This window comes from Lepidochelys kempii, chromosome 5 (assembly GCF_965140285.1).
Source record: "Lepidochelys kempii isolate rLepKem1 chromosome 5, rLepKem1.hap1, whole genome shotgun sequence".
Lineage (NCBI taxonomy): Eukaryota > Metazoa > Chordata > Testudines > Cheloniidae > Lepidochelys > Lepidochelys kempii.
The window spans coordinates 92,475,292-92,501,723 of NC_136384.1; the positions used below are offsets into that span (position 1 = coordinate 92,475,292).

Consider the following 26,432-nt stretch of genomic DNA (forward strand, 5'->3'; position numbering starts at 1 on the left):
AATTCTCCAATTTGTCGAGGTTATTTTGATTCTAATCCTGTCCTCAAAGGTGCTTGTAACCCCTCCCAGCTTCTTCATCCGCAAACTTTAGAGGCATACTCTCCATTCAGTTATCCAAGTCATTAATGAAAATATTGAATAGAACCTGACCCAGAACTGACCCCTGGTAGGTCCCCACTAGATACGCCTTGCCAATCTGATGGTGAAATATTGATAACTACCCTTTTGAGTATGGTCTTTCAACCAGTTGTACTTTAATCTGATCACATTTCCCTAGCTGGTTTATGAGAATGTGTTGTGGGACTGTTTAAAAGCCTTGTTAAGGCCTCTATACTAGTGGTTCTTAACCAGGGTACATGTACCCCTGGAGGTACGCAGAGGTCTTCCAGGGAGTACATTAACTCACCTAGATATTTGCCTAGTCTTACAACAGGGTATGTAAAAAGCAGTAGGGAAGTCAATACAAACTAAAATTTACATACCAACCAATGATTTGTTTATACTGCTCTATATACTGAAATGTAAGTGGAATAGTTATATTGTAATTGATTTATTTTATAATTAGATAGTAAAAATGAGACAGTAAGCAATTTTTCAGTAATAGTGTGTTGTGATATTTTTGTCTGATTTTGTAAGCAAGTAGTTTTTAAGTGAGGAGAAACATGGGAGTATGCAAGACAAATCAGACTCCTGAAAGGGGTACAATAGCCTGGAAAGGTTGAGAACCACTGCTGTCTATACCATACCTGTTCTTAGTGCTTATACTACATGCCACAGCCTTTGTAGCTAGGGTTGCCACCTTTCTAACTGAACAAAACCAAACACCCCTGCCCCGACCCTCATCTGAGGCTCTGCCCCTGCTTGCTCCATCCTCCCTCCTCATGTCACTTGCTCTCCCCCACTAGGGTGACCAGATAGCAAGTGTGACAAATAGGATGGGGGGGGGTAATAGGAGCCTATATTAAAAAAAGCCCCAAATATCAGGACTCTCCCTATAAAACTGGGACATCTGGTCACCCTATCCCCCACTCTCATTCACTGCCTGCCTTAGCCTTAGGCCCCTGCTGCGCTGCTAACTGCACTTTTAACAGCCCCGTTGGTGCTGCTGACTGGAGCCACCAGGGTCCCTTTTCGACTGGGCATTCCAGTTGAAAACCGGATCCCTGGCAACCCTGTTTGTAGTTTGGTGGCACATTGAGTTGCACCCTCTTGATGGTGCAGTAGCCAAGACAGTGGCTTCCTGGTGATCTGATGATTTCATTTTCTCTCCTTGTGAATCGTAGATAGGTAGGGACCAGCTAATGGGACGAGAAGATATCCCATATAATGGACTAGCTCTCACTGGAGTCAGGTGGCTCCAAGGCACATTCTTAAATAGGATATAGTGATAATAGCATTCTATACCTTTCCATTTTCTTACTCCATCCATGTCCACCACCACCCCCCGCTGTTTTTGTTCTGAGCAGGGCCCAACTCCTGGAAACACAAAATTGAGTTACTCAGGTGCAGGGGACGTTCGGGTGAGGCTTTGTACTATAAACTCCTTAGGTCAAGGAACTTGTGTTTATGTGCCAAATGCCATGCTAAAATAAGCAGAGCAGTTGCACCCTTAGCACTTTCATAATTTTCCTTGCAAAGGTGGAAGATGCTGCCTTTTCCAAATCTGCAGCAAGGACCCCCTTCTCCTGGGGGTGCTTTGAGACCAAGCCCTTAGTTTAATCCCACTTGTTCCCATGCACTCAGTGTCTGCTGGGGCACGGGGGTGAAAAAATGGGAGGAGGAAGGCAGGCAGGGAAGAGAAGAAAGAAATGGAGGGAGGAGAGGAAGAGAATGTGAGAGGGGAAAGGAGAGCGACAGGCAAGAGGTGGCGACTGGGCGCGAGAGAAAAGAGGTGAGCTAGAGGGGGAGAGAGAGAGAAGGGGGAGGAGGCGTAGGGAGGGGCAACGGCGGGCTGCGGGGCAGGGAGGGGTGGAGGGATGCTGAGGCTGGGCTGGAGACAGGCGAGCAGAGCCTGACGCAGCAGCAGCAGCAGCGGTCCCAGCCCCTGGCGCAGACCCCGGGCTCCCACTCTCTTCACACGCCGGCGGGGCTTGTGGTTCCGGCGCGCGCCCGCGCCCCCTCCGGGGTCTGGCTGCGGGGAAGAGCCCGGGCTCGGGCGGCGCAGGCAGAGGCAAGGGCGGCAGGATGGTGTCGGCTCCGCGGCTGGAGCCGCCGCCTCGGGGCTGAGCGGCCGCCGAGCTCTGCTCTAGCTGCACTGCGCGGCCCGGGGTGGGTGGCTCCAGGTGCCCGGGCGGGCGGCTGGGCTCGCTCCCCACGGGGGCTTTGGTGCATGTTCGCCCCCTGCGAGTGCATGAGGAGAGGCGGCAGGAGGACCATGAAAATGATCCGGTTCCGGAGCTCGAGCATCAGGTCCCTGAGCCAGGAGATGAAATGCACCATCCGGCTGCTGGACGACTCTGAGATCTCCTGCCATATCCAGGTGCCTGCTGGGTGGGGGGGTATGGGGTGGGGAGTGCCCTAAGATGGGCGAGTGGGAAGGATTTCCCTGGTCTAAATCACAGGCAGCCCCAGGGCTGTAAAACACAATACTCCAACCCTCTGGCCCCTCAGGTCCCTCTGTAAGATCAACCACGCTGGGGGCACTTACAGGTCTGGCCCCCTTAATATAGTTTCCCTTCCCTGGTAACATACCCCCGTCTGCTCTTTCCTTTTAGCCCATGTGCTCTTCAGCACATAATCGTGCATTGACATTTACACCAGGTGTGTCATTCCATCCAGTTCTATTCTCTTCTCTCTCTCACACGCACACTGCCTGGTGTGTTCACTACGGGTGTATGGAGAAGTTATATACATAGGGAGTGAGAGCCTCTAGAGAAGCAGACAGGGAAAGCAAAGGCCAAATAAACAGAGTGGTTACGGGAGAGAGTGTGATTGGGGAAAACTGCCAGAAGAAAAACTGTTAGAGAATTGCTGTGAAAGGACAGTACTGTACTGCAAATGAACGAACTTCACTGGAATAACAATTTGTATAGTGGGAGTGCTGAGAGCCATTGAACCAAACTGTAAACCCTGTGTATGATGGAAACCCCTTCAAACCAGGGGAGTGCAGCATCACACCTAGTTCCAGCATCTAGGAACTGACTAACGGAAATGCTGGCTGTAGTAGTTTGTTCTGTTGTAACTCTGACTTAGCAGGAGTGATGCCAGGGACAAATCTGGTGTGTGTGTGTGTAATGTTTGTGTCTCGGTGACATACTGGAAAATATTTATTTCCTTGGAAAAAAGAAACAAAGAAAGTATAACACAGTTTACAGTTGGTACTGCAATGCTAAATCTGCCAAGAGCAATTAGCTATTGATTATGAATGTAAATTGCATTTCTGTTTTCTGATAGTGGTGGATCCTGGAGTTTTTCTTATGTATTCCATCTCCTTCTTCACACTGAAAGATTTGTGTGGTGTGTTGGTTGGTTTTTGGCAGCAGCAGACCTCACCCTGCTGTTGGGAACAGCTGGGCTGCCGCCCTGTTGCACAGGAAATAAGTACTTCCTTGTGCTTTGATCTGTGTAAGTAATTCGGTCACAGCCAGACCCCCTTTCACCTCCAAAGGGCCTACTTATCGTTAGGCTCTACATCACTTGTTAATGGCAAAGTGGTAGGCAGTTCCTATGGGATGCCCTTTCCACCTGTCCTTTATTTTTGCTGTCTAGGACTGGAGAGCACCTCCTATGTGAATGAGCAGATGCTGCGCCCTCTGGCAGCCTTGCTGCTGCTCCTGCTGTGTACAATGAAGGAAATATATTCAGGGTGTCTTTAACAGAAGAGCAGATATGCTAATTTACATCTGAAATACACTATGGACTGATGTGCTGCGTTTTTTTTGTTTTTTGTTTTTTTTTTAATTCCACTCTGTCCTGGCAAAGTGACCAATAACCATGTGAGAATTTATTAACCCCCCCCTCCATTTATTTTGAAGTGCCTGGAATCTGGTTCTGTTCAATATTCTCATGAAGTAATCTCAATTTTCCTATTGAGAGTTATCAGAGAAGCTTCATGAATTACAAGTGTTGTTGGATCTATTGGACAAAAAATGTTATTAATATGTATAAAGCCGGGGGGGCAGTATTCCTTGTACCTAAAGTTTCCTAGGATAAAAGAAGCTCCAGTACAACAGCATTGCACCAATGAAGTGTTTGACCTGTTCCTCGTTATGATGGTGTGTGATGGATGGACCTCATTACCATTGTCAGCAAAACATTATTTTGAAAGCAGGATCCAAAAGTGTTTGCGCTTAGGCAATACTGAGCATTGAGAAAGTTCATAGCATTCAAAGTGAACCATATCTGAAGGAATGAAGTGAACTTCTTGGTATTTTCCCATGATTTAAGGTAGAGAATAGTTCCTCACATGAGGATTTTTAATCAAATTTAACACAGCTGAACAGTTAAAATCAGGGTGATTTAATTGTGCTCACCTTTCCTTGCTCTTACCAGCCTGAAAAAAGACAGACCCATTTGAGAGAACCACACAATGTAGAAAAGCCTGTGAAATTTCTAATGGAGCAGAGTTTGTTGTCTGTCTGTGGTGGTAATTTTGACAGACCGGTTTGGGTGAAATGGAAATATTCCTAATAAAACCCAAACTCGGATATGGTCCTCTCGTGAGGAATGCAGAGAATTCTGTAAGCATTTGAGGCCAAATTCTTCCCTGTGTAACCATGGTAACCATACTGACTTCACTGATTTGGCCCTTCATGTCAGAAGAGAGTGCTGCTTTTCCTTTGCTAGGCCATAGGTCACCACAGGCTTGATTTCCAGAGATACTGAGCACCCACAACTTGAATTACAGTCATTAGGATTTGTGAGTGCACATCACCTCTGAAAATCAGGACCCATGAATTTTTCAACTTTTTTTTGTTTTGCTTGAACCAAATTCTGTTCTGGTTTACTTCCTGGGCAGCTACATTGACTGTCACATAATGGGATTGTTCAGGGTGTAAATCAGTGTAGAATTTAATTCTTGATCTTGTAAAATGCCTAGAAGTATCAGGGAATTACTGACATCGTATACATGCAGTACTAAATTATTTGGTAATTGAACAGTGTAGTTATGACATCATAGCTTTAATGAGTGCATGAACCTGGATGTCCTTCAGAATGGCACTTGTGTGAGCTTAATACTGCAAAAAGCTGCACATCTCCGACATCAGTGGGGGAAAAAAAAGAGTATCTCTATATAACAAAGAACTTAGGTTGAGATTCTCAGCTACTGCAATCAGACTAGTTCAATATACTTACTGGAGCTACAGTTACACCAGCTGAGAATCTGGCCTCTGGTCTAGAAGGCTAAAAGGTGCAGTCCTCTAGGGACTTAGCAGAGTGAGTGCCAGGTGATTAGCTTATTATGGTAATGGAACCAGTCAGGTTATCCTGTAAAAATGTTGCATTTGTGGTATTAAAACGATATATGTAGAAAAACAACAACATTTTAAAGTCTTTTTAACTGTCATAGTTATGAAGACAACCCTGAAAACATAAACTGATTATAAATGATGTCTTCTGGAGTCTGCAAACAGCCCAAAACAATAGATCTAAGAGATGTGAAGATCTTCATTTTCCTATATGGGTTGTGGACTCTGAAACCTAAGGATGACTGTGTAAATGTCAACATTGTTTATTTCACTGCTGAGCACTTTAGCCAAAAAGTCCAGCCAATGTATGTTTCACAATCCCAAACTGCCTTCCATTCTCTCCCATCTGCCAAAAGTCCAAACTGTTTCTTGCTTAGCTGGCAAAGCCTCCACCTTCCCCCCAGTAACATATACAGTGCAATTATACTTTGTCAATGCAAAAATCTTTAGTGTATCAAAAACTGAATATGCAGAGACAATATAAAATTTGAATTGTTAGACTATAGCTACTGTACTGATCGTATTTTAATATTGAAATTTAAAATATCTCTATTTAAAATTTTAAATAGAATCTGCCACACAATTTTTCCAGCCTGTCAAAAATCCAGGTACTTCACTGTGGAACATAGAGGGCCTTGCCTAAAACACATTTCCTTTTGTTCAATAATGGAGTTAAGTTAAAAAGGCCTAACAAATGAACAAAATCCAAGCTTCAGCTTCTGCGTCATGTGTGTGGACTTAATTGAATGGACAAAATTCTTCAGGAACCTACTTGACACTCTAAGTTCATCTTTGTATGCAAGATGAATAGAAGGTAGGTATAGAAAGCAAAGTAAGCTGACTTTTCCCAATAGGGCGTTCAGTGGATATGCAGAACAGATGCAATGCCACTTGCTTTCAGAGGGCAAAAAGATGTGTTTGTAGCAGGAGAATGAAGTGTATTTTGTCCAAAATAGGGCATGTGAAAAGGAAAATCCAATTCAGCCGATTCTTCAGTGGTACACACAAACAGAGCACCCACGCACACACTTTAAAATTTCCATGCACCATAGTAGACATCCTCACACTTTCACAAAACTCCTGCATGCCTTCCCAGAATCACTGAGGAAAAACTTGTTTGGACAAAAATTTTTTGCATGTTAGCTATGTTATCCAAATGCTGCATATTCATAAGGGAGAGAGCAGCCCATGTTGTGTGCTGTGGGGTAACAGCAGTAACACTAGAGTTGTGACAGCTGGATAACACTGGACGGTAATGTTTTGATCATTAACAGAACAGTAGAGCCTAATTCCTCAAATACAGAATCTGAGCACTGGCGGTATGGATGTAGTAAGAAATAGAGAGGTGCCCACGTTCTGTTTGTGCTTTGTTGGGGGGTGTGGGTGAGAAATGCAGCTATATGTAGTTTGTAACGCGCTGGCTCAAAACTTCTACACTGCCAAATCCTATTTGAATATATACCCTTGACCATAGCTAGGTTACAGGTGTGGAGTTATTTTAGAGCTCACAATAGGCACTTCAACATAAAGCTAAACAAATATACTCATTTGTATACCTGTTCACAGCTTCATTGCAGAATTTGGCCCAACAAAAGGTGCAACCAGAATTGCACATTCTTCAGCCAAACCATAAGGGCACTCGGGGTTAACTGGATTTTAAAAAGTGGCTTAATTTTCTTTGTGTAAATGTAATGGGATTCAAGGAAAAATAAGAACAGCATTTGCGTTTAAGCATTAAGGTTCTTTCCAGTGGCACTTTGGTCACTCAAGAGGCTAATAGTGTCTACTGCTGGAAATAATTTTTTTTTGTGAAATACTATGGAGTGGGTTGGGGAGAGACTAATATGAATCATGCATTTGCAGATTCTAGCCAACTAGGCTGTAGAACTGTCTTCATGTAGGTCATCAAGTAGCTTAGGGCTAGGTATGTAGCTCAAAGGTCAGAATTCAAAATATTGCTTTCTTTAGCTTCATGAGTGCAAATTAGACAAAGTGAGGAGTGACACAGGAAATAGTTGGGGACTGAGGTTTAACTAATTCTTGCAATGACATTTGTTTCCCACTTTTTTAAATTTATGGGTTAAGCCGTTCTGGGACCTGCACATTTGATAGTCTTACAGCAGTGGTAGGGTAAAGCTGTAGTTGCATAGCTAAAAGGTAGACAGAATGGAAAATAACCTAAAGGTACGGTGGTCACTGTCTTTTTCCATTTGCAAAAGGCAGTTGACCTGCCTGACTGAGCACAATACTAAAGGGATTTCAGTAAAGGTTTAGGAGAGGATAATGGTAAAATAGGATTTAGAACCTTTTCCTGTAATCAGATTCAGAACAGTAAGAATTTGTTGAGGAACCGTGAAACCCAGAGGGTTGTGCAAAGCAAACAGGGATTCTGTTCTTGGTTTTGCCAATATTCTGTTAAAATATCAAAGTATCCTGATTTAAACTTTGTCACCATAACCTAAATACCTTAATGAGTAGATGATAGGATGCTTTATGACTCACATGTTCTTAGAGACTATGTATTTTAAGTGCTAGTGGGTCTGTTCTTCAATATTTATTATTATGGTTGTTTATATTGCAATAGTGCCCAAAGGCCCCACTGTGCTAGGTTCTGTACAAACATTGAGTTCAATGGGACTAACTGACATGCTTAAAATTAAGTATGGGTTTATGTATACTGTGTTGAATTGGAGCCTTAATTATTCCAATATACTTTTAATCCTGATATACACGTGCTAATTCCAGTATCTGATCTTTCTTGAGTAGAGAGTGTTATGTTGGACTATCAAATTGTATAGTGGGTTTTTTATGTGAACAAATGTCTGTCATGAACATTGTGAAACCATTAAATTTTCATAGATGACCAAAGGTAGAATTTTAACCCTCATCTCCAGAAAGGCTAGTAAATGTAACATGTTTCTAATTTAAATTACACTGCAATCTGATAGCCTTTAACAGCTTCTGGCATTTCAGGTCTTTCAACTCCAGCTGCTCTGACCCTCTTAAGAGACTCTGTAAAGTTGGTGTGAAAGAGCTCCCCACCTCCAAATAATACTTTATGATTGAGACATTAAAGCTGGTAGTGAATGTATCTGATGAAGTGAGCTGTAGCTCACGAATGCTCAAATAAATTTGTTAGTCTCTAAGGTGCCACAAGTCCTCCTTTTCTTTTTACTTTCTTTGTGACTATTTGTAAAAATATTGAATGACCTGGGGCAAGTTACTTGATCTCCTTATGCTTCAGTCAGCTGAGCTGTAAAACTCCAGTAACAGGACCTTCTCAACAAAAGATGCTGCAGTTGAGTTGATCTTTCCTGAATAGAAATGTGTATATTTGCTTATAGTTTCATTACATTACTATTTTGGTACATAAATGATTTAATTATCATTAAAACATATCTTGGTGAGTCCAGCTGTCAAATTAGGGGGGGGGGAAAGGGTATGGAAAAAATTGTTTTCAGTTCAAAAAGGAAAACAAACTTTCTTCTGCTTTGGTTATGATCTGCTCATAGGTCTTACACCTCTTAGTGTATGACTTAAAAAAAGAATGGGGAAGACCAAATCTGAGAGTGGTCATTACAATCTGTTGTGAATGCTCCATCAATTTTACATTGACTTTTCTATATCAATTTTCTACAGACCTTTGCAGAAAATATTTCTGACTTATTTTAGATTGTGAAACTGATAAATTATTTATGAACAGGTTTTTTCTTTTTACCTTTTCTCTTGAGCACACGTGTTCACTGCTGTAATTTACGGAATCTATTAACATGTTGGTTTTTAATGTGATATTCGCAGTCTCCTGTATCTTTCTATTAATAATTGTGGACCCATCTTCTTGAATAAATTTAATATATTCTCTCGTTGCGTCTTACAGAAATATATCAATTTACAAAATAAACTTTAACCAAAGGGTTCTCTTTAAAATTCTCATCGCTCGGTGAAATGTGAAGAACAATAGAGTCGGCTGAAGCAAGCTTTTGCGATGAAGGACCAGTGTCCATTGGGAGATGACGCCCACTGTGAAGACGTGTGAGATGTTGACAACTTGGAAAGTAAATGGGAAGGAGAGGGGAACAAGGGAAATCAGAGAGCTAAGAAGCCAGGGATGAAGATGACGAACCTTAGCTGTGGAAAGGGAAAGGTTAAGGGATTATATAGGCAGCAGGCAGGAGACTTAGTGAATTTATATTTATCCTGTAAGTGATGTCAGAGCCATAACCTGCAAATGCCTTGAGCTGCTTGATAGTGCTGTAACAATTCAGCTATTAGGAAATGGAGATAGAAGATGTAGGTAGGGGATGCAAATTATGTGTTTCATGTCACATTTTATTGATACATTTAAAGGTGTGATACTGTGGTCTGTATTAGTAGCTGTGCAATTATTAGTAGTGCACTTGACAAGAACTGGATGTCAAAAGCCCCATTGATCAATTTGAGACTGTGCCTGTATGTATTAAACTAGATTTCTGTTGTTCTTTCATACAATTGCACAGGCTTACAATGATCTACTCTTGTACACTTGTAGACGTATTGTGTGCCCTTTTAAGAACTGAATAATTCCATTATAAAAAACAAAACAAAACAGTGACTGTTATTAGCTAGGTATATAAACCAAAAAACATATTAGCAGTTCCTATTTATAAAAAATCTTGACTCTTACCTTCATAGGGTTTGAAGATATTTATTAATATCACAAAGCTGTCTTGTTGTTCAATACCAGTCTCTCTCTCCCTCTCTCTCTAGTGTGAAATTTAGAAGTAAATGTACCTGCCTGAATAGAAATTGATCTCTGTTTATGCCGTTAGACTCACATAATAACCTTTTGGGTCCTTTTTTTTTTTTCCCAAATTGCCTGTCACGTTGAAATACACTTATGTACCAAAAATTTTGACTTATCATTGTTACGGATTATGTGAAGAAGGAAAGAGCTAAAAATGCACTTCTCACTACACAAAATTAGCCAGTTAATAATTACTAGTTAGAGGGGAAGTTGGGAGTAGCTGATACTAATTTAAAATAATCATATGTATAATCATGTTTTGATTTCTACCCATCCTCCATTAGTTGTTTCTCTTCCAAGAACATAAGCTTTTAGAGGTGCAGCCTGTGTCATCCTATATATTTGGACAAAGCCTAGCACGTTATGGGTACTATTGTAATACAAATAAAAAAACCCTCAAAGCCAGTGGAGGAAAAAAAATAGCAACATAAATAAGACAGTCCAGCACAACTGAAATTTCCTCAAATAATGGATTTGATCCTGTTATGTGCTGAGTGACTCCTGTGAGGTATAGAGCATCTCCCACTCCTAGTGACTTCATGGATTCCCCTGTCTTGCAAGAGAACTGCAGGTACTGTGTACCTCACAAGATAGGGACTTCTGGCATTCTGAGATGCTCAGTTCTGTCTAGATATAATCAACCACTTGATGAACTGGGAGATCATTTAACAGGAATAATGCACTCAAGGTTAGAGCCAGAACAAATCAGCAGTGTGGAAACATCCTATTTAGGATTTTTTGTTGCTTTCACTTGAATCCAAACTTTTATATTTCTTTGAAATCATGTTTCCATAATTTGATGGAGGCCAAGTAAGTTATCTTTCACAAAAAAAAAAAAAAGGGATTTGAATCCCTCTGAGAAGAGGGGAATAAGATCTCTGCGTTTTCTCCCTACAGATTTAGATTGTCACCATCTGACAGGCTGTACATAGCTGACGACGGCTCAATCATTCAGGCCAGATAATGAGCAAAGTTGGTATCTGATATATTCTTTTATTTATGATTCCTGTTGATGTAGAAATATACTTGCACTTTTGTGGCATTGCTATCTCTTGGGTGTCCTGGTTTATCAAATTAAACATACTGTAGATAAGTTCTGTCTCTTCCCATTGCCTTCTAAGCCCTTTCCTCTCTTCTCACCTGGTGCAGACAATTATTGCCATCCTTCGTTACCAAGGTTCATAACCTCGGTCATCTCGGACTCCTTTCTCTCTCTCTCTCTCTCTCTCTTTCCTGTCACATCCAAGCTGTCGCCAAATGAACCCTGCTGTTCCTTTCTCTATCACATGGTGAAAATACATCACTTCCTACTAATCCCAACACTGCATGTCTATGCTTTGTTTAGCTGATGTCTTAAATACTACAACCTATTTCTCTCTGGCTTCCTTGTTTTCCATTGCTTCTCTCCAGTTCATCCGGAATTGAGCAGCTAAAATAATTTTCCATGCCTGCATATTAGACCACATTCTGCTCCTGTTCCAATCCCATGCCTGTTAAATCAAGTTTAATATTGTGGTCCTTTTCTTCAAATCTTTACATGACCTATCTCTCCTACATCCCCACCTTTGATTATTATATCCAGTCTTGTTCCATTTTCTTTGCCCATGCAAATCTTGTTTCCTTTTTAACTTTATTTTTATTTTGTATAAACATCAGCTGATAACAAAATCTTGGTGTTTGTGTATACTGTTAAACAGCTGTTGCATTCCAACCCCAGAGTTGGCTGCACTTCAGTAGTGAGTGAAATGATCCTTGCAAATATGTATAATCGTTACTGACCTCACAGGGTATTGTGAAGCTTACTTAAGAAAGGTTGAGGGATGAAAAACATGAAGTACAAAGTATTACTTTATTGTTATAAGGAAATCCATATTCTGGTAACATTTACTTTAGAGGAAAAGGAAAACTCGCTATGTCATTGAAAGTGACCCTGGAAACTTGAGATAAAACAGAACACTTAATGGGTCTTTTTATACTCTCTGCTTACCTTGGAAACAGTGCAGTATGACCATAAAACAAAAATGAATGATTCCTGTAGAAAGGGTAATGATCATTTGCTTAAAAAACCCCCCAAACCTTCATTTCCCCCTTTGCTTCTCTTTGCGTATATTTCAGTGCTGAAAATCTGTTAGCATTACTCTAAAAGAGACTTAAACTGTTGCAGACAGGATAGTAAAATAAATTCTAGCACTGTGTGGTTTATTCAAAATCTTCTTAACCAGTAAGGAATTAATCCTTTTACATAATACTGTTGTTAACATAATAAAAATACTGTATGTGTATATTCTATTGGAGCCTATTAACCAATCAGAATGTAAAAGTAGGAGACACATGGTCTAATGTTGAAAGCACAGCATGAGGAATCTGTATTTTGACTCCTGTTGTCAACTGTGCCACTGACTTGCTCTATGACTTGGGGTAAATTGCTTGATCTCACTTCATCTCCGTTTCTCCCCCTGTAAAAAGGGGCAAAAATAATACTCAATACTTCTGTAAATTTCTTTGAGAGCTTAGAATTGAAAGTGTTACATAAAGTATTTTGTTAATTATTAGCTTTTTATTTCTTTGAGATTTCCTACACTATGCAGGAGTGGGGATTGAGGCTTGAACATCCTTCACAGAACTGTTTAAATTCTGACTTCAGTCTTATTACTAGTGATGTTGAATTACCGGGGCGCTCAGTAGTTTGCAGTATTGATAATAAGCAATTCTATCCTTTTTCTTATAAACAAAGTATATTTGATGTGGAAGTCACATAGCAGGAATAAATCTGGAACCCCCAATGTCATTTAGTGTTGTGTATGTAGCGATGTAACTGGCAGAAGGGAATGTTTTCACCTTGTTTTTTGTAGTGCACCTTTAAGTACAGAGGCCTATTCTCTGACAGTAGCAACAGCTGTGAAGTGGCTGCTGTTCTGTGTTTCACTGAAGATGCAGCATGCTAAAATGACTCCATGTATCTTTCTTTTTGTTGTGGAGACTTTTTATATTTGTTCCTTGTTTATTGATTTCCTTAGCTTAAGCTAAGGAAATCAATCTAGTTTTGAGAAGTCCATGCATTTCAAAGGTAAAAAGCTGCTCTTATCTGGAAATTTTATTGGCCTGCTGTAGTAACCATAGGCGATACAATGAGAGACTAGAGGAAGAATAGATCCCCCCCCCCCGAGGTTTTCCCCCAGCTCATTTACTTTGTGCATTTGACAACATTTTGCACCTAGTTTCACTATTTCCTTTAAAAAATCTGTATGCACACTTATCTGTGTAGGTCTTTCATACAGGGGTGGGCGTGTGTGTGCATGTGTAATATAAAAAAAAACAACAAAAAGCAACCAACCAACTAAACGCCCCTGCCCCCCCAACAACACAGGAAAATGATAAAACAGAAATGAGCAGCAGAACCTACAGGTGAGGTGTAGTACCTCCAATACAGTGTGCAGGTTTTTTTTGTTAAATAATTAAAAGCAGTTTCAAATTGATGATCACTCTTTAGGAAAACTAGTACATATGATTTAGATCGGGGTTGTAGAGTGTATATATGTACAAAGATGCAATCCTAATAGCCACGTAAGAAAGACTTGTCGTACATGTGAGGCACTCTAAAATGAAGGAAGTATAAAATGGTGAAAGCTTTATGTGCATAACATTACTGTTATCCTTCTCAATGGAAATTTTAAGAGTGTAGGTAATATTGTAAACCATTACTGCTGGTTTGAACTAGTGAAAGTACTGACTTCATTGGGAGTCCTTATATGCACAAGGTATTTATAGAATCCAGGCCTTAATTTACACTGAGACGTTGATTATGCAACCGGTTCTATGTGAATAGACACCTGTGTTTTTGGGGAGCCACACTGACTTCAATGGGATCAGTTTACAGGAACAGGGCTGTAGGATTCTTCTTTGACCCCATGTATTCTGTTTTAACAAAACAAGTGTTAACTATCCTTCACAGGTTACCGTATTTTGCTGTAAAATGCAAATCCCAAACAAGACATTTGCAGTGCTTCCCACAAGGTTCGTACTATACCCTACCCACCTGTGATATGACAGTGCATAGTTTGCCTCACAGTAAAACTAAAGTGCCTTGTCTCTACTATGTTTTTACAGAGAGATAGCTAACATGCATTAGATATCTCACTGTAAAAACACATCTCTGTCAGTGAAAACATAACCTTAGATTATATACATCTCTCATCGGGAATCTTATTTTCTTTCACAGAGCTAAATACGTACTTAGAATTATTTTCTAACTGATGCAGCAGGTGCATGGAAATGTGAGGAGACCCAGGTTCTAGTTGTTTCCTTAAGCTTTTCTGTGTAAATTAATTTAATTGACCATTGTGTTTCTGTTTAATGAAGTAAATGGCAGCTTCAAATGTTGCTTTTGTACATAGAGAAATGATCAGCACTTCTGCTTCCTGCCATGTTTAGTTACACTGAGATCATGTATTACAAATATGACACATTTCTTACTCTCACTGTAATACTTGTATATTGTTTTTGTACTGACAGATGCATCAGAGAATCTTATCCTTCACTGGTTCTTAGAATGTAGAATGAGAGAGTGAATCAGAGCTGTGGATGAGAGCTTAAATTATATAGTACCATTCTGAACATGAGCCACCTCTGGGACTTACGCTGGAAAACGTAGTGAGCCAATAGGTGTACACCATCAAACGTACGGATGCCAGTTTCTCTTGCTCACTCCATCTGTGTGAATTTTCTTTAGCTTCATCCTGGAAAATGAACAGAAAGTGCTTGATGTGAGTCATTATGCAGACTTGTCCATTAACATAAAGCTAATGAAACAACCAACTATACTTGAATCAGTCACTAGAGAAATCCTGTTTTGTTTTGACTGGAGAATCCACTCACGTTGCTAGGATTCTTGAATTCATTTTCCTACGTTGTCTCACAGTTTGTACCTCAGAAACAGCCATAGGAACTGGGGAGGTTTAAAGGAAGGATGTAATCAAAATCCTTCCAACCGAGCATTAATAATAACGGCACAGCTAAGTGAAATGTGAACAGTAATCTACACAGTCTCAAGACACTCTAGTTCTATGTTTGGCTGGCTAACCAGAGAAATGTAGAAATCAGAGACTGACGAAAAAACCCTAAGATATAACTCATCCTTTATAGTCCTTAAACTCATTAACCTGAAGATGCAGGTTTGTTCCTACAGCATATTTTTCAGGGCCTTACCTAGTCCAAGTCTAAAATAATCTCTGATGAAATTTAGTATTTCACTTGGAAGTTTGTGCTATTGTCTAATAGTTCTCACTGTACAATTGTACAGGTAAACTCTTCCCGTGTCTATGATCTAATTTTGAAACAAGTTATAACAAGGGAATATACGAGACAAGGGCAGGAGGGAAGATGGGGGGGAAATAAGGTTGCATGGCTATATAGGCCCTGGTCTACACTAGGACTTTAGGTCGAATTTAGCAACGTTAAATCGATTTAAACCTGCACCCGTCCACACAGTGAAGCCCTTTATGTCGACTTAAAGGGCTCTTAAAATCGATTTCCTTACTCCACCCCTGACAAGTGGATTAGCGCTTAAATCGACGTTCCCAGCTCGAATTTGGGGTACTGTGGACACAATTCGATGGTATTGGCCTTCGGGAGCTATCCCAGAGTGCTCCATTCTGACCGCTCTGGACAGCACTCTCAACTCAGATGCACTGGCCAGGTAGACAGGAAAAGAACCGCGAACTTTTGAATCTCATTTCCTGTTTGGCCAGCGTGCCAAGCTGCAGGTGACCATGCAGAGCTCATCAGCACAGGTGACCATGATGGAGTCCCAGAATCGCAAAAGAGCTCCAGCATGGACCGAACGGGAGGTACGGGATCTGATCGCTGTTTGGGGAGAGGAATCCGTGCTATCAGAACTCCGTTCCAGTTTTCGAAATGCCAAAACCTTTGTGAAAATCTCCCAGGGCATGAAGGACAGAGGCCATAACAGGGACCCGAAGCAGTGCCGCGTGAAACTGAAGGAGCTGAGGCAAGCCTACCAGAAAACCAGAGAGGCGAACAGCCGCTCTGGGTCAGAGCCCCAAACATGCCGCTTCTATGATGAGCTGCATGCCATTTTAGGGGGTTCAGCCACCACTACCCCAGCCGTGTTGTTTGACTCCTTCAATGGAGATGGAGGCAATACGGAAGCAGGTTTTGGGGACGAAGAGGAGGAGGAGGAGGTTGTAGATAGCTCACAGCAAGCAAGCGGAGAAACCGGTTTTCCCGACAGCCAGGAACTGTTTCTCACCCTAGACCTGGAGCCAGTACCCCCCGAACCCACCCAAGGCTGCCTCCTGGACCCAGCAGGCGGAGAAGGGACCTCTGGTGAGTGTACCTTTTAAAATGCTATACATGGTTTAAAAGCAAGCATGTGAAAGGATTACTTTGCCCTGGCATTTGCGGTTCTCCTAGATGTAGTCCTAAAGCCTTTGCAAAAGGTTTCTGGGGAGGGCAGCCTTATTTCGTCCTTCATGGTAGGACACTTTACCACTCCAGGCCAGTAACACATACTCGGGAATCACTGTAGAACAAAGCATTGCAGTGTATGTTTGCTGGCATTCAACCAAAATCTGTTTTTTCTCTCTCTGTGTTATCCTCAGGAGAGTGAGATATAATTCATGGTCACCTGGTTGAAATAGGGTGCTTTTCTTCAGGGACACTCAGTATAGCCCATTCCTGCTGGGCTGTTTGCCTGTGGCTGAACAGAAATGTTCCCCGCTGTTAGCCACAGGGAGGGGGGAAGGTTGAGGGGGTAGTCACGCGGTGGGAGGAGGCAAAATGCGACCTTGTAACGAAAGCACATGTGCTATGTATGTAATGTTAACAGCAAGGTTTACCCTGAAAGAGTGTAGCGACTGTTTTATAAAATGTGTCTTTTTAAATACCGCTGTCCCTTTTTTTTTCTCCACCAGCTGCATGTGTTTCAATGATCACAGGATCTTCTCCTTCCCAGAGGCTAGTGAAGCTTAGAAAGAAAAAAAAACGCACTCGCGATGAAATGTTCTCCGAGCTCATGCTGTCCTCCCACACTGACAGAGCACAGACGAATGCGTGGAGGCAAATAATGTCAGAGTGCAGGAAAGCACAAAATGACCGGGAGGAGAGGTGGCGGGCTGAAGAGAGTAAGTGGCGGGCTGAAGAGAGTAAGTGGCGGGCTGAAGACAGGGCTGAAGCTCAAATGTGGCGGCAGCGTGATGAGAGGAGGCAGGATTCAATGCTGAGGCTGCTGCAGGACCAAACCAGAATGCTCCAGTGTATGGTTGAGCTGCAGCAAAGGCAGCTGGAGCACAGACTGCCACTGCTGCCCCTCTGTAACCAACCGCCCTCCTCCCCAAGTTCCATAGCCTCCACACCCAGACGCCCAAGAACGCGGTGGGGGGGCCTCCAGCCAACCAGCCACTCCACAACAGAGGATTGCCCAAAAACAAGAAGGCTGTCATTCAATAAATTTTAAAGTTGTAAACTTTTAAAGTGCTGTGCTTAAAGTGCTGTGTGGCATTTTCCTTCCCTCCTCCACCACCCCTCCTGGGCTACCTTGGTAGTCATCTCCCTATTTGTGTGATGAATGAATAACGAATGCATGACTGTGAAGCAGCAATGACTTTATTGCCTCTGCAAGCGGTGATTAAAGGGAGGAGGGGAGGGTGGTTAGCTTACAGGGAAGTAGAGTGAACCAAGGGGCGGGGGGTTTCATCAAGGAGAAACAAACAGAACTTTCACACTGTAGCCTGGCCAGTCATGAAACTGGTTTTCAAAGCTTCTCTGATGCGTACCGCGCCCTCCTGAGCTCTTCTAACCGCCCTGGTGTCTGGCTGCGCGTAACCAGCAGCTAGGCGATTTGCCTCAACCTCCCACCCCGCCATAAACGTCTCCCCCTTACTCTCACAGATATTGTGGAGCACACAGCAAGCAGTAATAACAGTGGGAATATTGGTTTCGCTGAGGTCTAAGCGAGTCAGTAAACTGCGCCAGCGTGCCTTTAAACGTCCAAATGCACATTCTACCACCATTCTGCACTTGCTCAGCCTGTAGTTGAACAGCTCCTGACCACTGTCCAGGCTGCCTGTGTACGGCTTCATGAGCCATGGCATTAAGGGGTAGGCTGGGTCCCCAAGGATACATATAGGCATTTCAACATCCCCAACAGTTATTTTCTGGTCTGGGAAGAAAGTCCCTTCCTGCAGCTTTTGAAACAGACCAGAGTTCCTGAAGATGCGAGCGTCATGCACCTTTCCCGGCCATCCCACGTTGATGTTGGTGAAACGTCCCTTGTGATCCACCAGAGCTTGCAGCACTATCGAAAAGTACCCCTTGCGGTTTATGTACGCGGCGGCTTGGTGCTCCGGTGCCAAGATAGGGATATGGGTTCCGTCTATAGCCCCACCACAGTTAGGGAATCTCATTGCAGCAAAGCCATCCACTATGACCTGCACATTTCCCAGGGTCACTACCCTTGATATCAGCAGATCTTTGATTGCGTGAGCTACTTGCATCACAGCAGCCCCCACAGTAGATTTGCCCACTCCAAATTGATTCCCAACTGACCGGTAGCTGTCTGGCGTTGCAAGCTTCCACAGGGCTATCGCCACTCGCTTATCAACTGTGAGGGCTGCTCTCATCCTGGTATTCATGCGCTTCAGGGCAGGGGAAAGCAAGTCACAAAGTTCCATGAAAGTGCCCTTACGCATGTGAAAGTTTCGCAGCCACTGGGAATCGTCCCAGACCTGCAACACTATGCGGTCCCACCAGTCTGTGCTTGTTTCCCGAGCCCAGAATCGGCGTTCCACAGCATGAACCTGCCCCATTAGCACCATGATGCATGCGTTGGCAGGGCCCATGCTTTCAGAGAAATCTGTGTCCATGTCCTGATCGCTCACGGGACCGCGCTGACGTCGCCTCCTCGCCCGGTATCGCGTTGCCATGTTCTGGTGCTGCATATACTGCTGGATAATGCGTGTGGTGGTTGATGTGCTCCTAATTGCCAAAATGAGCTCAGCGGCCTCCATGCTTGCCTTGGTATGACGTCCGCACAGAAAAAAGGCGCGGAACGATTGTCTGCCGTTGCTCTGACGGAGGGAGGGGCGACTGACGACACGGCTTACAGGTTTGGCTTCAGGGAGCTAAAATCAACAAAGGGTGTGCCTGTACATCAAGGAGTATTTCAGGCAGGACTGCACGGAGGGTTCCAATAAGAAATGGTGCACCAAAGTTATCGTTGTTATTGGAACAAGGAGGTTAGCCTGGCCTCTGATTGATACATGGCTAGATTAACCTCGCTGCGCCTTCTCTGTGACTGACTGCAGTGTGATCTAGACAGGGGAGGAGGAAAATGAGTACAAAACAAATCTGGTCTATTTCTTGTTCTGACCCACTCCATCTATCCTTTACATCTTTGGCTGGCAGCAGACAAAAAAGGCGCGAAATGATTGTCTGCCCTTGCTTTCACGGGGGGAGGGAGGGTGGGAACGGGGTCCTGACGATATGTACCCAGAACCACCCGCGACAATGTTTTAGCCCCATCAGGCATTGGGATATCAACCCAGAATTCCAATGGGCAGCGGAGACTGCGGGAACTGTGGGATAGCTACCCACAGTGCAACGCTCCGGAAGTCGACGCTTGTCTCGGTACTGTGGAAGCGCTCCGCCGAGTTAATGCACTTAATGCACTTAGAGCATTTTCTGTGGGGACACACACACTCGAATATATAAAACCGATTTCAAAAAAACCGACTTCTATAAATTCGACCTAATTTCGTAGTGTAGACATACCCTAGGTTACCTGTGTGCACAATTCAGTGGCTTCACATAATCTAATTTAAAAATAAATAATATCTACTGTCTCAGACTGCTGCTCAGCCTAGCTATCATTTGCTGGCATTTCCTGTAGGTGTTACTTCAAAAATGGCCTTTTTTTTTTTTTTTTAAAAAAATGTTTGTTTTGCTTAGGAAACTTTTATAATTCACAAAAAGAAAAGGTTTCAGAGTAGCAGCTGTGTTAGTCTGTATCCACAAAAAGAAAAGGAGTACTTGTGGCACCTTACAGGCTAACAGATTTATTTGAGCATAAGCTTTCGTGAGCTACAGCTCACTTCATTGGATGCAAGCTCAGAGCTTCACACTTTGAAATAATTGGTTTACACCTTGCATATAAAGGGAGATATGGACATAGCAGGCTTGCAGGGGAGGACTGTGAAGAGGGGGAATAGCCTTTGGGGTGGGTTTTCTGTGTGTAAGGGCAATGTAAAAAAGAATGAAGATAATTGTGGGAGAAGCAAACAAAGGGCTTAAGACTGGTAGAGCAGGATGTTGATATCAGTGACTTACTAGGTACTGGGCCAATGGGGCCATGCCAGGGTCCGCAGCCAACTGGGGAGCCCCTGGAAAAATGGGTGCCCAGAACCACTCTGCCCGCCCAGTGCTCCTGCCGGAGCATGGGAAGCCCCTGTGCCCCAACCCCAATCCCTGACAGTAGCACCAGGCAGGTTGGGGCAGGGAAAGCCCCTGCACTGCAATCCTGCTCCCTGGTAGGAGTGCTGGGGGGAGGGGCAAGGGAGACTGCAGATGGAAGGGCAGGGAGGTGCCCCCACTTGCTCTGGCCCAGAGCCCCACAAACCCCTAATCTACCTCTGGGCGATGTGATAAAGAACGTGAGTAGGGAGGGACACAGTTGTAAAAGGTCCTGAAGGTGAGGACAGGAAGGTTAAACTTGATTCTCCCTATTTCCACTGCATCAGTGGATTTCAAGGTGGGAGAGGGAGGGAGTGTGTGCATAGAGCAGCAGACGAAAAGGATGATCTTAGCCAGCTTCATTTTGTATGGGCTGAAAAGGAGCAATGTGGATATCAAAAGGGAAGAGACAAGGGGGTTACGATAACTGAGACAAAGCTAAGGGCTTGGGAGAGTATTCTGGCTGGGTGGGCAGAGAAAAATAAATGCTGTGGAGGAGGAAGAGGCAAGATTTGGAGGCAGCCTATGTGAGATTGGGGGAGAGATTCCAAGGTTACAGGCCATGTGTTCATGCCTTCAAATTTCTATAGCTGGTTTATCTTGTTCTTCGCTTTAGCTACTGTTTTAATTGAAGTATAATTCTTCTAATATTTCCCGGTCCCATCAGCTACTTAGTGACATCTGTTACTGTAACCTGTATTCCTTCCAACTTGATAATCTTTTTTATCTTCATGTCAAAAAATGAACTCGGTATTTCAGGTAGAATCTTGTCAGTGCTGCATATAGAGGGACTCCCCTCTCCCTGGACCATGGCATGATGATCCTGCATTGCAGATATGTTTGCTTTGCTTTCCACTATTGCTTTTCAGTCTCTATTAACATGTTCATTTCCATATATTAGATGACTATGTTAACACCAGACCTAACACAGATCCTTGCAACATGTCACTGAGACAGTCATATGATTCAATACGCCGCTGTTTCTTGTTACCCTTTTGTCTTCTGATGTTCAGCCCTTTGTCAGTCCTTGTGACAATACAATGTGCACAAGCCAATTCTGAAATGTTCAGATATGATGATGGTGAGACACTGTGCAAAGTGCTTTTACAAAAGTCTACAAATATTGCATGTATTTTATTCCCTTGGTCCACTGGTTTTTTATTTATATAAAGAGTGATCAGGTTTGGTTTTTATAAACCTATGCTAATCATGAGTTATGCTTCTGCTATTCTCTAGATGTTTGTAGGGTTTTTTTAAACTTTACCAAGGCAAAGTTACAATAAAACTTTTTAACATGCTACATAATATGTTACTTACTCAGGATAGAGTTAATATTCTAATAACCTGGCTAAAGATTCTGGCTGGCTGGCTGGCTGAATATGCTAAGAAGGGTGACCAAATTTCTAAGTACTTATCTTTTTGGTGCTTCTCTTGTGTATGTACTTGATTTGAAAGCTTTTTCATTATAAGGATAGTCTATATTTTATTATCCAGTGCCATTATCCCGTGGGTGAGAAGTCACATTTTTCTGTTAATATGCAATACAAAGTGCTAACAATAAAAAACGCATTGTTTAAAATGTAGATTATTTACTGGAACATTCAGTAAGCAGGTCAAGGGATCTCTAAGAAGCCAGCATTTTGTCATAAAACGAATCTCTTTAATAATTTCCTCCTAAAACTATCTAATTCCTGGACACAACTACCTTGTGCAAATATGTTCCCCCCCCTTCCCTGCACATCCTCTAACAGAGGGCCTTCCTAGTAGCAAAAACATGATGGATCTTAACTGGAGTCAAATGCCATCTATGCAGTAGTTTATAACAATTTTCCTTATGAGCTACTCAGATTGAATATGCGTATTGCTTCCCATGGAGGAGCAGCGAGGTTGGGGGGAAGGGGCAAAGCAAGGAGAGGACAGTGAGAGGGAGAGCACGTAAAGGGCCGATGGGAGAGCAGCAGAGGTGACATGTAACTAGCCGCTGCTTGGCACCTGCCCCCGCACACCAGCCACTGCATCATGCAGCCAATGCCAGCTGGAAATGGGATTGATGATGATGGACTGACAGGGGGAATGTCCAGGCCCTGTGTGCTGCAGATATATCTGTGTGCTGCAGCTCCACCCTACAACCAGCCTTGCACACCTACCCCCATCGTCAGCCACTGGACCCCCCCCAACTCATCGCTAGTGGACAGGTGGCTGGGGAGCAGGGATCCAGCCAGCAACAGGTCCTGCTAGTACTGATGGGAGGGGGACAGAGACAGAAAATATGGGACAATTTGCCTGTTTTTTTTTTTAAAAAAAAAGAAGGTCGGGATACCTGCAGAAGGCCTTAAATGTGGGACTCTCCCTTTAAAAACAGGATGTCTGGTCACCGTAATTTAGCGTCCTGAACATTCTTTCTAGTGCAGGTTATGTTAATTGTTTAACATTTGCATCATTACATTAAAATTGAATGATATGTTAAATACTGGGGAAGGGATCAAAGATACTAGAAAAGTTTCTGTGACCTTCAAAAACTTTACAATTTTTTTAAGAGACCTAGATGTGTTTTCATTTAATAATTACATTTTAAAAATGATTTGTGTTCAAGGAAATTTACTGTTAAATCTGTCTAAACACTTTTTAAAAAATTTTTAGACTTGTGTTCTGTGTGCATGTTAGACTTTCCATTCTTTGCTTATATGCTGGGATTTGTCTGGACATGTTTCCTTGTTTATAGGAAATTTAGATATGTATTTCATTTTTTGGTTAAGGTGCCCAGGGCCTCTGGCCTTCATTTATGGACTCTCTCATACATTAAAATTTCTAACCAGTGTTCAGTTGATAAATTGTGGTATGCAAAAATAAATACAAACTTAATCTTGGATTTGCAGCCCCAATGCCTGTTCTCTGGAGTGGAAGCTTTTTATGCTTTTTGCTCTCTGATTAGAATTTTCTTTTTCAAATGGATATCCAAAAGAATGGTCAGGAAATTGGATTTCCTCTTCCTCCTTCTCCCCCCCCCACCCCACACTCCCCAATTAACCAATATGTTGAGGATAGGAGGGTTTTGTTACATATGACATCTTTTCAGCTGATCGCTCTGGAAAGCATTTGAGATGTGAAATAATATTATTGGAAGACTTTCCTGCTTCCCCATAACCATAGAAATAACTGTGGTCTGTTGTGGAGTTATTCCCCTCAACCCCCATCAAATCTAAAATTGGCAATGCAATCGACTCCCCCTCGGTAGGGGTAAATAAAATACCTTGCTTCTGTTCACTGGGTCAAAAGTTTTTTCTTTTTCCTGCTCTGTTTTCGTACTGTGATCATCAGGCATGGCAGGGTGTAAACAATAATTTAAACTACTAATTTGATGACTTGACAGTGCCAACAGACAGTAAGAAGAACCTTGATCATCACAAACCTGCAGAGCAGGTTTGTGCCTTAAATCACGTTTTTGGCCTCTTTCCATGTGAGGTACCGAAGGCATTGCATTTCCTAACTCGTTCTGCTTCTTGAGGATTTATTACTCATGCAGAACACGAAATATTTACAAGGAGAAGGTTCTCAGAATGCTTTATCCCCTCTGGTTGTATGATGGAGAGAGGTTATGAATCCAGGGAAAATAAGAATCTCATGAATTCTTTTTTCATGTTGTTTTCATACAGATCTTATGTTTCTTTGTTATGAAAATTCAATCAGCCCTTACAAAATACTCTTCCTTTCTTTTGACCGGGATAGCCACACCACCTCCCTTTCCCCACATATTACCTGTGACGTTGTACCCCATAATGCTTTATAGAAATATGCTTATGATTGTAAGTATGACAAACTGGAATATGTTTTATGCTAATATGCCATGTAACATATCTTTGCAAAGGTTATGTTCTACTGAATGTATTCATCCTATTCATGTGCATGTATCATTTTTATATCTGAAGTTATGAGCGTTGGCTCTATGCTTGTATTTAAAGTGTTTGCTGTAGATAGCACCTAAGGCAGATTTGGTCAACATAGTGGAAAGGGGTTATTCAGGTAAATGGAAGTACTTGGCTTATAATGGACCTTGATAGATACCAATCCACATCTGAGCTTTCCTGGGAATGTTTGGGCTAACATGGGCAATGGCTCGGCTTGTAGAGAACTGAGTCATGCATGGACATGTGACTTGCCTATGTGACTCCAGAACTCCATCTTGTAGCTGTGATTCTACACAGGGGGAGAGCGGGGTTTCCACCCACAAGAGAGAGGCTATATAAGCCCCTGGAAATCCCACCATTTTATCTTCAGCTGGCACAAAAGAGCCTCTCCACCCCAAACTGATGCCTGAAAGAAACTGGAACAAAGGACAGTAACTACAGGGGTGTGAGTGATTGCTGGACCCATACTAGGAGGAAGTCTAGTCTGTCAAAGAAGCTTATTGAAACCTCTCTGAGGGTGAGATGTACCTACATTTAGTTGCCTACTGTATTAGGCTTGGACTTGTGTGTTTTATTTTATTTTGCTTGGTAATTCACGTTGTTCTCTCTGTTATTACTTGGAACCACTTAAATCCTACTTTTTATATTTAATAAAATTACTTTTTACTTGTTAATTAACCCAGAGCAAGTAATGAATTCCTGGGGGAGCAAAACAGCTGTGCATATCTATCAGTGTTTACCCTGTATAAGCTTTGTACAGAGTAAAACTGATTTATTTGGGGATTGGATCCCATTGGGAACTGGGTATCTGGGTGTTGGAAACAGGAGCACTTCTTAAGCTGTTTTTCAGTTAAGCCTGCAGCTTTTGGAGGATGTGGTTCAGACCTGGGTCTGTGTTTGTAGCAGGCTGGCGTGTCGGGCACAACCAGGCAGGGCACTGAAGTCTCAAGCTGCCAGGGAAAACTGGCTCAGAGGTAGTCTCAGCACATCAGGTGGCAGTTACCAAGAGGGTTTCTGTGGCTCAACCTATCACACTACCATAGGCACTGACTCCATGGGTGCTCCAGGGCTGGAGCACTCACAGGGAAAAATTGGTGGATGCTCTGTACCCACCAGCAGCTTCTCCCCCCGCCCCAGCTCGCCTCTGCCTCTGCTCTACCTCCTCTCCTGAGCACACTGCTGGGTCCTGCTTCTCCTTCCTCCCAGCTGTTTTGCACGGCAAGCCTGGAAAGGAGGAGGGGGAACGCGGCATGCTTGGGGGAGGAGGCGGGGCAGAAGTGGGTATTTGGGGAGGGATCCAGTAGGGGCAGGGAGGGGTGGAGTTGGGGCAGGGCCGAGGGCAGGAGGGGCGCAAGCACCCACCGGCGCTGACAAAAGTTGGCACCTTTGCACACTACCAAAGTCAAACAGCTAAACATTTGCTCAAAAAGGCACTTAAAGTAAAAGATTGTGTGATTCGGTTACCTGTGTTGATATCTGAGGATTTCTGTGCAAAAATATCTCAGAATAAAAGATGTGGCTTGCCCAAAGTGAAAGGTTTCTGTTTTATGAACCAATGAATTGTACCCTCCTGTTTAAAACAAGTATCACTAGTCTGTGACCTACAATTGCAAGATATTTCATGCACTCTCTAGAAAAAATAACACCCTGCGGGTTGCCTCAGAAGCCTACTCAATGGAGTTTGCTGTGCCTGGTTTTACACATCTTTCAGCTAATTGGAGATCAAAAACAAATGCCAGCACTAAGGGCATTTTGGGGATTTGTGACATTCCGGAGAAAAAGTGAGTCCATGAAGCATGATTACTCTTCCATATATGTAGATGCTCTTTAATTGGTGAAAGATCTGCTGTAATACTGATAACTATCTTC

The 26,432-nt window shown here is 42.8% G+C and overlaps 1 protein-coding gene across 2 annotated transcripts in view; it reads left to right on the forward strand.

The window, feature by feature from the left end:
* The first annotated feature begins 1,999 nt into the window (after positions 1-1,999).
* The window catches only part of FRMD3 (FERM domain containing 3), a 222,264-nt gene continuing 197,831 nt past the window's right edge, over positions 2,000-26,432 (forward strand). For both annotated transcript variants that reach the window (XM_073345076.2, XM_073345077.2), the window contains exon 1: positions 2,000-2,479. In XM_073345076.2, coding sequence (XP_073201177.1) covers positions 2,330-2,479 — 150 coding nt within the window. In that variant the 5' untranslated portion in view covers positions 2,000-2,329. The remainder of the gene's footprint in view (positions 2,480-26,432) is intronic.